Source organism: Lithobates pipiens, unplaced genomic scaffold (genome assembly GCF_037356315.1).
Source record: "Lithobates pipiens isolate NorthernLeopardFrog02 unplaced genomic scaffold, aLitPip1_a1.2 Scaffold_1, whole genome shotgun sequence".
Classification (NCBI taxonomy): domain Eukaryota; kingdom Metazoa; phylum Chordata; class Amphibia; order Anura; family Ranidae; genus Lithobates; species Lithobates pipiens.
The window spans coordinates 223797747-223810637 of record NW_027507685.1 but is presented as its reverse complement, the minus strand read 5'-3'; the positions used below and the strand labels follow the sequence as shown (position 1 = coordinate 223810637).

General features: G+C 45.0%; 1 protein-coding gene across 1 annotated transcript in view; it reads right to left on the bottom strand.

Annotated features, from left to right (window-relative positions):
- The window catches only part of PRRT1 (proline rich transmembrane protein 1), a 59714-nt gene extending 48887 nt beyond the window's left edge, over nt 1–10827 (bottom strand). Inside the window, exons 1-2 of the mRNA XM_077483550.1 lie at nt 10677–10827; nt 7250–7569 (exon numbers count right to left, since the gene is read on the bottom strand). Coding sequence (XP_077339676.1) covers nt 7250–7569; nt 10677–10695 — 339 coding nt within the window. The 5' untranslated portion in view covers nt 10696–10827. The remainder of the gene's footprint in view (nt 1–7249; nt 7570–10676) is intronic.
- Nucleotides 10828–12891: the final 2064 nt, after the last annotated feature.

Below are 12891 nucleotides of genomic sequence, written 5' to 3'. Positions count from 1 at the left end.
GGGGGGGGGGGGGCAAACTGAAAAAAATGTGAAAAAAAAAAATTATTCGCAGCCACTGTGCCAATCAAATGCTGCCAGTGTGACAGTGTGCCACCCGCTTGCCTTCTGCCCTGCACTTGCCCTGTCTTGTGGGGCAGCAGGTGACAACGAGTGGGTCCTTCATGCGTCTCCTGCACTTCTTTTCCTCCCGTCCTCTCCTCCCATCAGGCGTCCAATAGCGGCGCCTGTTGTTTCAGCCAATCAGGTGACAGGTAACATGACCTGAGCAACCTGATTGGCTGTGAGCCAGGTCAGTGTTAGGAAAGCAATGTCTTCAGTTCTCTAACACACCAATAAGTAATCGGCGAACGCACAGCAGTGTGCCCGCTGTTTTCCCTTTTGGAAGCCTATTAGAGCCCATGGCTCTAATCAGGAAGCCTATTTGAGCCTATGGCTCTAATCAGGCATTTCCAAAGAAACTCCACCGCTGTAATTCATATGCATGGCGCCCAACAAAGGACCAGGCACATGAATAGGGGGCGGCAGCAGCAACCATATATAGATTCATGCAATCTATCTATGTGAGAGAGCGAGTGACAGGGGGGCAGCGCTCATGCGCCTTTATGGACGCACCACCGCTGCCTGTTGGTCCTACTGGGAGCTGGCTATGGCCAGTGCCCAGCAGGACCCACAGGCTGGGAGCTGGCCATGCACCTGTAGGTCCTGCTGGGAGCTTATCATGGCCTGTAGGGCTCTGCTGGGTAACCTTGTAATACAAGGTGGGCATAGATAGTGAACTTATTTGGGGTTAAAGTGGGCCACGTGACTGGACTTGCCCCCCAGGCCTAAGGCTGTCAGCCCTCCCCTGGCGATAGTCAAGCATGGAGCTCTGCTAGTCACCCTCCAGCCACCCGTGTGCATGGTGCACTGGTACCCCTAGCCGCCTATGCTGCTGCTGGCCATATGTAGAGGGGGTTGCATGGGCCCCCTGCATCACAGGGCCCGGTTGCGGTCGCTACTGCTGCACCCCCTATAGTTACGCCCCTGTTCCTCACCCAGGCACAACCTCTTCAAGCCGAAGGCTGCATATTTATGTTATGTCGGCGTTAAGGGGTTAAGCTTCGTTAGGAATAGCCTGGAATTCCACTTTAAAGCTGAACTTGGATTTCAGTTCTTCCAGTCATAGGGGGCGATCTAAATGCAAATGCAGCCTGCTTAGGAACACTCATTCTTTCACATTGACAGCCTCCTAGCTAGGTATTTAAAATTTGCATAACTCCTCCCAAAAGCCAGCCCACAGCTTGCATGATGGCTGTTGAGTAGCAAATGCTCACACCAGCAATTATTTGCCTGTATTGCATACAGAAGCATAGAGACCCGGTGATGACACTCACTGGGTCTAAAATAAGGTATGCATTGAAAACTGAAAGGTTTTATTTAGAAATCTCATTACCATTGTAACACTGTACATTGTTACTGTAATGCAGATATTTATTGTGACCATAAGATGGCAGTGTTCAACAACTCTGTTCATCGCAATGTCCAATACAAGAGTGCAGGGTCGCTGGAACTTGTATGCTGGAATGCTGGAAGCAGGGCTGTCTTTAATATTGATTGGGCCCTGGTCAAAAATTCTCATGGGGCCCCCCAACGCCAAAGCCCAACCCGCCCCCCCATGCAATTTCGCTCTCCACCTGCTCTGAGATATACAATAAATAGCAGCTAGACTCAAAATCGGTTTACTGTATCAGATCAGGCATGAATGAAAGGATTCTACACCAAGCCCCAATGTAATGAGAAGATTTACACTGACCACCAATGTAACTGAGAAATTTAGCCTGCGTTCACATTTGTGTGTCAGGAACACATGTAAAATCTGCAGCTGCCCTTTAGCAGATACACAGTAATGCCATTATTTGTTAATGACACCCTCACACATCTGCTGACATATGCCTCGGCACCGTGTGATTTTGAAAAAGGGTTAGGGACCTTCTTCCGCATTTCTAGCACATAGAGCAGCCCATTGAAATGAATGGGCTGCCCCACACGCGACCTACATCTTTATCCACCCTGTCAGTACACCTTTGCATCATAAAACCCCTGCTAACCTCTCCACTCCAAACCTCCCCCATCCTCTCCACACCAACCCTCTACCCCCTTTAACTCTACCTGCCTACTCTGCTCATCTTTGGACCACCTATTCGCTTGCCTTTGCAGAACAGGCAGATGTCTTAATGACCACAGTTGTAGGCAGGACTTTCAAGCATGCCCCTTTACCTCCCCAGTGGGCAGCATTCAGTATAGGTGATGGTGGATTTGACCTGGGGGGGCATGATATACATATGAATGGCGCCACTATTTACATGTAAACACAGGGTCTGCAGGTGAGTCATCTGTACACAACAATAGGGCAGAGCTGGGCAAAATTAGTAGCAGCACTTCACACCGAGATATTGGGACACTGCACAGGACTAAAACTTCAAGGAACAAGGGAATTTAAACCAGGATAGTTGGCAAGTATGTGGCAGCTGCTTTGGGCCCCACAACAATGACAGGGCCCAGGGCAGCTGGCCCTTTTGCCCTGCTTTAAAAACGGCCCTGGCTGGAAGCAGAAATTTTCCTACAGCTTAGCTGAGATCAAACTACACAGCCCAGGAGCACTTGCCAGGGGGCGAGGGCATATAAACGAAAAAGCCCGGGAACACAAGGTAGGGAGAGAGAGAGACCTGACTGCTAGAAGAACACGTGAAGGGGAGTTGTGTGGAACCATGTGGGCCTGGGCTGGGCCAGGAAGCCACAAGTGCCATCGGAAAGCCGGGTGACCTGAGAAGGCAGTCTAGTGAAGACCTGCTAGCCGTCGGATTGGGAGATCATCGTCGCCGCCACATCTTTAAAAGCTGGACGCTCATCCTACGCTTTCCTTGGCATAGGGATCGGGTGAGATAGTTCCTAACCCCCGTAATGTTACCCTTGTTGCAAGTGTGTTTGCTGTTGAAGTTACTCCAAGTTTAAGGACACTGTACAGGACAGGCCTCTACAATCGACAGATTCCTTAGCTCATCTATTTCTGCAGTCCGCCATGCTTATGCAATCTACACATGTGCAAGAGCTCATCCATTGCAGTCTACCACTCTTAACCGCTTCTACCAATACTACCTGCAGGTTATCTGACAGCGTTAACCCCGCTATCCCATGCTAGGCAGAACTTATATTTACTTTAGCCCAAGTTTAGGCCACCTAAAGGGACATATATCTTACAATCCTCCCACCTCTCTTTTTTTAAAATGACTGTTACCAGCAATTTAACCACCAAAGTGACTCTTGTCTACATATCAACATTCTTAAAGCGAAGTTCCACCCAAAAATTGAACTTCCGCTTTAAGGGAGGTGACCCCCTGATATGCCACATTTGGCATGTTGTTTTTTTTTGGGTGGGTGGGAGCCGGTACCCTCTTTTCAGAGGGTCCCAGCTCCCACTTCCTCCCGGCGCACAGGAAGGGAGATCACCTCTCCCCCCTCCTTCTCGGCAATCATCTGGGACAAGTCACAGGACCCAGATTATTGCCCGGCCAGTCATGGCACGCTCATGCGAAGTGGTTGCTCGGCTGTGAAGCCACAGCCGGACGCCCACAGTTACAGTGCTGGCGCCGCAGAGAGGAGGGGGAGACAAGCGGGGCATCGTTCCCCCGCATCGCTGCACCCTGGGACAGGTAAGTGTCCAATTATTGAAAGTCAGTAGCTACAGTATTTGCATCTGCTGACTTTTACATATTTATTTTTTTAGCCGAATTTCGCTTTAAAGTGACCTTTCCTACCAATCCTGCATACAAAGGAGAACTCTGTACATGACTTTACTACTAAAAGGGATTGATCTGTTTCTTAAACACCTTAAAGGGACTGCACCCTACACTGCGTGCCAACTAAGGGCCCCAACTAAGCCGGCAAAAAAAAACCCCATACATAGTTTTAGTTGTGGGTGGTAGCTTTGACAAACATTCTGAAGCTTAAAAACTTTGTCTCTTCCAATTGAGGGTCTACAAGTGAGTAAAGCCGCGTACACACGGGCGGACTGTATGGCCAACTTAGTCCGTCAGACAATCCGATGGACAGTCCGTCCTACTTTCGAATGAACGGACTTGACCACACACGGATGCAAAACAGTCCGTCAAAAGTTTGCGCGATGACGTGTACAGCACGTACGACGGGACTAGAAATAGGAAGTCCAATACACAGCAATGCAACCTTTCGCCGTGTAAATCCTTTCTGAGCATGCGCCATACTTAGTCCGTCGAACTAGCCTACTCACGAGCGGATTGTCTGCTGAAACCAAAGTCTGACGGACAATTTTACGGAAATTCCGAAATACTTAGTCCGCCAGACTGCACGCTGAAAAAGTCAGCTGAAGCCCACACACGAGTGGACTGTCCGCTGAAATGTGTTTCGACGGACTAAGTTGGCCAGACAGTCCGCCCGTGTGTACGCGGCTTTAGCCTTGTGTTTTTTCTTTTGCTCACTTGAGGAAAATCTCTCAGTCCTAGATCTATTGTTTAGGGCCGGTTCACACTGCGAGCCGCGGCGAGGCGTCTCCGACTTCCTCGCCGCGACTTGCAGGGGGGGTCAGCGGCGACTTGCAGAGGACTTCTGCATAGAAGTCAATGCAAGTCGCCCCCGAAGTCGCCCCGAAGTAGTACAGGAACCTTTTTTCTGAGTCGGAGCGACTCGAGTCGCTCCTCTCAGAACGGTTCCATTGTACTCAATGGGGACGACTTGCGGGAGCGAGGCGAGGCGAGCCGTGTCGCCTCGCCTCGCGCCGCAGTGTGAACCGGCCCTTACTGTACATCTTCAGTACTGCAGGATGGGTGGGCATGTCTTAAAGGGGATACTGTGCTGTGTTTGCATTGTTCCTTTACTGTATTACCTCGCTTAGGCAGCCCATAGATGTGAAAATTTCTTTCTTGCAACTGCGGGTTCCCTGGGATTCCCCTATCAACACAGACAGCGCATACAGGGAAATCCCTCCTGCCGAGCCATCATCTGCTCCCTCTGGGAGTAGACAGTGATTATTGCTAGCGTCTAAAGCAGCTGCTTGCGATAATCGCAAGTGAATCTGACAGGCTGGTTGTACCCAAGTTGATTGATCAATCAACTTGGTACATTCAGCCTGCCCATTAATGGTTCAAATCTCGGCCAGTTCCTGCTGAACTGACGAGATTGGAACCGTGTATGGCCGGCCTTAACAATAGTTTCAGATAACTGTATACTTTGCCTGCCATACTATTCTTTGGTTGTAAAGCCTCAAGGTTTGTCACCTTATTGCATTCTATGAATTAAGGTGGAAAACCTTCTGTGCTGCAACTCCCCCTAGACCCCTCCCCCTTTTCTTATCTGAGCCGATCCGATCCAGAGATGTGCATGAGCGCAGTGGCTCCAGCCACTGTCTCACTCCTCATTGGACAGATTGATAGCAGCAGGAGCCATTGGCTCCCTCTGCTGTCAATCAAATCCAGTGACATGGGAGCGGGGCCAATTCCCACTGTCTGTGTCAATGGACGCCGCAGCAGGACTCATGATCGAGCCCGCAGGGGTGCCCCCAGGGAAAGTGACTTTCCCTGGGGGCACCCGATGAAGTGGGGGGGCCTGGAGTGCTGACGGGGACCCCAGAAGAGGAGGATATGGGGCTGCTCTGTGCAAAACGATTGCACAAAGCAGGTAACTATAACATGTTTGTTACTTTTTTTTAAAACGACCCCTTTAGTACAACTTATCCCCAGTCACACTGCAGCAACTTTGAATCCAACATGCTGGCGTGACTTAATCGTGGCTTGCATATGACTTTTTTACCAGTAGTCAATGCAAGTCGTATTGAAGTTGCACCAAAAGTAGTGCAGGAACCTTTTTCTAAATCGGAGCGACTCCGATTAGAACGGTTCAATTCCTGCTAATGGGGCGGGACTTGTCATGCGACTTTGAACTCTCAAGTTGCACAAGAGTGTGAACCAGGGCTTAATCAAGTGTGTGCGCATTTTTTTCTTTGTCCGACAGCCAGGAAACTACCTGGCCAAGGTACTTTGGTGGTGTCAGCAGGGTTGGTGCTCTGCCCAGGGCTCAATGACAAACAGAGAACCCAAATATTCCAGCGGCTCCTGCAGAGGGTAGCGCTACACCATGTTGATGATGGAAGAGAGGAGAAATGAGGGAAGGTCTAATATAAACTGATTAAACTTCAGCTTTAAAATGTATGACGAGCCAAAACTTTTTTGAATGTAGTATGGATGGATTAGAACTCCTGTTGGGTTTTTACAGTATTCTAGTATAGCAGGCGAAAACTAGAACCCCTGTGATTTTTTTTCTGTCTGTGTCCCTACTGAGGGAGCTCATTTCCTGTCTGGTGAAACCATGATCACCAGGACAGGAAGTGAGGGTAGATGTCTCTTACGGGGGCCTCAGGTGGCAGTAATAACCAAAGCATGGTTGTTATCCTTCCACACCATACAAAACTAAAAAAATATATATAATAAAAAAAGAAAAAAAAAGTTAAAACTATGAAAGAATTATAATATCCCTGTTATTTAGCTTTTGTTACTTGAGAGTCAGCTATCTGACTACATACTGACAACTGCATAATATCAGCATGGTGTCAGGCATCAGACAGTGAGCACCGGTCAGACCTCAGCGAACCTTTCTCCCTTGACTCTATTAAACAAGAAAACGGCTCAGGCAAAGCAGGTAAAGCGCAATAGGAGAGTGTTATATAAATCCTTCATGGGTAAGCCTGCACAGGTACATACCTGCCAACTTTTTGAAATGGGAATGAGGGACACCTATCAACAAAAGTATGCAGGCACAGGACACACCCCTTGCCACGCCCCCATAAAGGAGAATTGTACAAAAAACAAGATTGGTTGAACCCACAAGTGCTTTTTTTTACCAATACTATTCCTTTATATTGGCTTCTGGAATTTAAAAATGCAACTATTTAGAAAACAGATGAAAGGTTTAGCGCTAGAAAACACTTTTTGATAGGTAAAAAGTGCATTTTATATACATCTATATAGATCAGACCAAATGAGGGACAGTGGGGAGCAGTGAGGGACAGAAGGACATTGCTCCAAATTAAGGACAGTCCCTCCAAATCAGGGACAGTTGGGAGTTATGGAGGTATACTGAACCTGAATATTCAGATCCTTGCCCAGTTGTGAGCGATTCTCTTTAAAGTCAATCTTCCATGCAAACTGTGTTTGATGTTCTCTTTCACCTCTGCAGTACTTACCGTTCCCATGGGGTATACTGGAACATAGGCCGTGCAGGGTTGAAGGTGCATTGGATACCCGGCGGGTTGTTGCACATACCCTCCTACTGGCATGGTCCCCGTGGGAGTGTGCGTCTGCACCACATACCCCTGGGGGGTTGGTGGTGGGCCTGTGAAAGGCGTTTCCTGTAGGTATCCTTGGGCGTCCTGGCGGGGAAGGGTAGCGCTGGATGGCTGGGGTGGTGGATCATTATAACCTGGAATAACCCCATTGCAGGGGCCTTCCCCTCCGGGCTGATTATAAGGTGGGGGAGAGCTGTGGGGTCCAGAGTCTGGAGGGCCTAGGGAAAGGAGGAGAAAGAGAGAGTGAGTGAGACAAGGGGTAATAAAGAGGGGGAAAGGGAGAGGGGAGACAAAGGGAAGGAAAGAACGAAAGAAGCAATAAATAGAGAGAGAAGACAGGGAGACAAGTGGAGAGAAAAAAAAGAGGAATTCAAGTGTTACTAAACCCACAACAGTAAGGTCAGTCTGTATATGCAGCAAAGCGTGCTTATTATACTTACTGTGGAACCTAAGGGGTTAATCGTCTGCATTGTGTAAACAGGCTGTTTGATCCAGGCTTTTCTGATCCTTCCCTTCTTCTACACTCCCCAATCTATTCCTAATTGAACAGAGGCTAGGGGACAGGCTGCACATGCTCAGTTTGGTGTGTATTGCTAGAGAGTTTTTTTTTTTTCTTGGGAGGGTGCATGTGATCAGCACAGGGACAATCAGTGCTGTCCAGACAGGGGGTCAGGGGTCCTGCAGTCTCATAGGACAGTCAGAGCATAATGAAAACTCCTCCTACACTGATAGAAGTCATAAGACGGCTATATACTAATGATGAGGAAAGGCATGTAGCAGTTTAATATTTACTAAAACTATTGCATTTCCATGTTCTTTGTACAGTGGAAGGCCAGATATAGTGAATGCAGGGTCCTGGGTTTAGTAACACTTTAAGACAGAGAAGTCAAACAAAAGAAAAAAAAAGAAGAAAAACAGAAAGAAAAAGAGAGAGAAAAAGAAAGAAAGAAAGCAAAAGAAAGAAAAGGAGGAATGAAAAGGGGAAGGAAGAAAAGAAAAGGAGGAATGAAAAGGGGAAGGAAGGAAAGAAAAGAAAAAGAGGAATGAAAAGGGGAAGGAAAGAAAAGGAGGAATGAAAAGGGGAAGGATGAAAGGAAGGAATGAAAAGGGGAAGGATGAAAGGAAGGAAAGAAAAGGAATGAATGAAAAGGGGAAGGAGGGAAGAAAAGTAAAGGAGGAATGAAAAGGGGAAGGAAGGAAGGAAGGAAAGAAAAGGAGGAATGAAAAGGGGAAGGAAGGAAGAAAAGTAAAGGAGGAATGAAAAGGGGAAAGAAGGAAAGAAAAGGAGGAATGAAAAGGGGGAGGAAGGAAGGAAAGAAAAAGAGAAATGAAAAGGGGAAGGAAGTAAAAAGCCAAAGGGAGTTAGAGAGAGAAGTGAGGGAGTGACAGAGAGAAGGAAAAGGAGAAAGGATATGAGTAAGAGATAGAGAGGGAGTGACAGAGGAAGAGTGAAGGAGAGGGAATGAAAAAGAGAAAAGCAGAAAAGAGGAAATGAGAGATGGAGATAGAGAGGGAGATCAGTGGAAAGAGAAAGATGGCCGGAAGAAAAAGAAGAAAACCAAAAAAAAAAACATTGGAAGGAAGGAAGGAAATGGAGGGAATGGAAAAGAGAGAGAAAGAGGGAGTAACAGAGAGGAAAAGTGAAGGACAGGGAATGAAAGAGAGAGAGAAAGAAAGAGAAGCAGAAAGAGAGGAAATGAGAGATGGAGAGAAGTGTACAGAGAGGGAGTAGGATAGAGATAGAAGTTAGAGAGAGGAGAGAGAAGGCGAGAAAGACACAGTGAATGTGAATGACAGAAAGAAAGAGAGAGGAAGAGAAAGAGAGAGAGAAAGTGAAGCGGACACAGATAGGGTGAGAGAGGAGAGGACGCTGTCACACAGAGCTGCAGATTACAACCTCCTGGGGCAATAACAGGTCAGAACACACAAGAAGTGACAGGGACAGCCACAGTACTCTATATATAGACACTCAACACATATACTCTATACATACTGTACACACACACACACACACACATACAAAATATATATAATTATTATTATGTATAGGTTCACTGTATTTTATACTACCGCACTTGTCAGGGGGACATTGTACATGTAAAAATAGAAAAAGTGCCACATGGTGACATGTACATGTAGGAATACATAAATGGCACATGGTGGGACTGAAAATGTATGAATACATAGGTGGTACACAGTGATATTGGACATGTATGAATGCATAGGAGACACCCAGTGACACTGGAAATCAATATATAGGTGACACACAGTGACATTAGACATGTATAAATTTATAGGTGACACCCAGTGACTTTGGCCATGTATGAACACATAGGTAACACTCAGTGACATTGGACATGTATGAACACATAGGTGACACCCAGCGACACTGGAAATGTATGAATACATGGGTGACATGGACACGTATGAACACATAGGTGACACTGGAAATGTATGAATACATGGGTGACATGGACACGTATGAACACATAGGTGACACTGGAAATGTATTAATACATAGGTGACATGGACAAGTATGAACACATAGGTGACACTGGAAATGTATTAATACATAGGTAAAACCCAGTGACATTATAGGTGAATTTATAGGTGACACACTGGGACATTGGACATGTATAAATACATAGGTGACACCCGGTGACATTGGACATGTATGAATACATAGGTGACATGTACATATATGAATACATAGGTGACATCCAGTGACACTGGACATGTATGAATACATAGGGGACATATATGACATTGGACATGTATAAATACATAGGAGACATTGGACATGTATGAATACATAGGTGACACCCAGTGACATTGGACATGTATGAATACATAGGTGACACTGGACATGTATGAATACATAGGCGACATATGTGACATTGGACATGTATGAATACATAGGTGACACTGGACATGTATGAATACATAGGTGGCATATGGTGACATCTGTATTTGGACACATACTGATGCACACAGAGGTGCCCACAGTGTACCCGGCCTAGCGCAGGCTGACATCTAGGGGTGCCAGTCACACACTCACACACAGCCCCCCATTCTTTCTTCTTCACCATGCATCTGACCAGCACCTATATGTCAATGAGGATGACGATGATGACGAAGATGAGAATGATGGACCACCAACACAACACGAGACACACAGACAAGATACGTTATCATTTATTACGGGGCGAGCGGAACACAGGTGCGTGATTTTCTGGATAAGAACATTTGGAATCGCTCTTAATATCCCCTCCCCATTTTTTTTGCTCGGTCCATGAGCGCATCTGTATTCTGATCACTCTCTCACCTGTCTTCTCGCTGGACATATCTCTGGAGGGGGGGGGGGGTGTGCTGTTTTTTTTTTTTGGGGGGGTCCTCAGATGGATTTTTCGGGATACGGGGATCTCTCCTCGCCCCCTGTCAGTCTCCCCCCCTCGGTGGCTTGCTCTCTCCTGATCCTGCACCAATTCCTCCTGCAGCAGCAGCAATAGCAGCCTGTCTGTGAGTCGCCCTCCCCTCCTCCTCCTCCTCTCTGGTTCTCCCCCTCTCTCTTCTTTCCTCTGTGATTCCTCCTCTTTTTTCTCTAATTCCCCTTTTCTGTGTTTCCCCCCCCACTGTTCCTCTCTCCTCCACCTCCGTTTCCACTTCTCTTCCCTCCTCCTTCTCTCCTTTTTTATTTTTTTTTCATTCCTTTTTATTTATTTTTTTATCTTTATTTTTTTATGTCATCGCTGTCCTGCTGGCTTCTCTCTCTTTTTTGATCCCCTCTTAAAGGTCATTTGTCAAAACAATAGACTAGCCTTAAAGATGATGTCAACATTTCTAAGGGAGGCATCAATTGGATTCTCCCCAGGGGGGTGAGGGGGGGGGGGGGGGTCCAGATACGGATTTAAATTCCAACTGGGCACTTGTGTATTTACCAGTCAGAGAGATGGTGGAATAATGACACAGGACGGGCGGATGCCAATGCTCTTGCCCTTGATAGAACGCCATCCTGCGGGAAGGTTCAAGGGACAAATAACGGGAGATGTTACAAATTAGAAAGACAGAAAATTATTTAGATTTAAAGGAAAATTGGACTTATCATCCTATAGATGCTGTTTTTTTTATATCATAATATTATACGAGTACACAAAATACCACCCATAAACAAAAAATAATAGTATTGCAGCTTACCAGTCCTCAGATGTGGTGGGTGGATTTGTTTTTCATACTTTTTATTTTAACCACTTTCCACCCATGGCAATTCTGACACTTCTTTCCTACATGTAGAAATCATTTATTTATTTTTTTGCTAGAAAATTACTCAGAACCCCCAAATATTTTATATATATACATCTATATATATATATATATATATATATATATATATATATATATATATATATATATATATATATATATATATATATACACACATACATACATACATACACACACACACACACACACACACACACACATATATATATATATATATATATATACACACATATATATACACATACACACACACACACACATATATATATATATATATATATATATATATATATATATATATATATACACATACATATATATATATATATATACATACATACATACATACATTCACACACATACATGCACACACACACATATATATATATATATATATATATATATATATATATATATATATAAAATATTTGGGGGTTCTGAGTAATATTCTAGCAAAAAAAAAAATTATTATTATTTTTTTTTTTTTTTTTAGCAGAGACCCTAGAGAATAAAATGGTGGTTATTGCAATTTTTTATGTCACACCATATTTGGGCAGCAATTTTTCAAACGTGTTTTTTTTTTTAGAAAAAAAAAAAAAAAAAAAAACTCTCTTTCATGAATTAAAAACAAAACACAATATTTTTCCCCTTTTTTTTTTTCTTTTGTATAATCTGAAAGATGATGTTACTCCGAGTAAATAGATACCTAACATGTCCCGCTTTAAAATTGCGCACACTAGTGGAATAGCACCAAACTTCTGTACTTTAAAATCTCCATAAGTGATGCTTTAAACATTTTACATTTTTACAGGTTACCAGTTTAGAGTTACAGCGGAGGTCTAGTGCTATAAATATTGCTCTCGCTCTAGCGATGGCAGGGATATCTCACATGTGAGGTTTGAATATCGTTTACATATAGGGGCACGACTTGCGTATGCATCCACTTCTGCGTGCGAGCACACGGGGCACTTTTGGTCACTTTTCCTTTATTCCTATCACAAGGAATATAAACAATAAGAATAAGAAATAGGGCATGACAGGTCCTCTTTACAGCGAGATATGGGGTCTATAAGTCTAGATGTCCCCACATCTCTCCTCTATGCTGGAAAGCCTGAGATGAAAAAAACATTTCCAGTAAAAAAAAAAAAAAAGAAATGGCAGTGTTTACATCTGCCGGCGCCGGAAGTGACCTCATGACATTGCTTCTGGCCTCCGAGGGTCATAGAGATGAGATCAGCTCTATGGTAAATTACCATTGG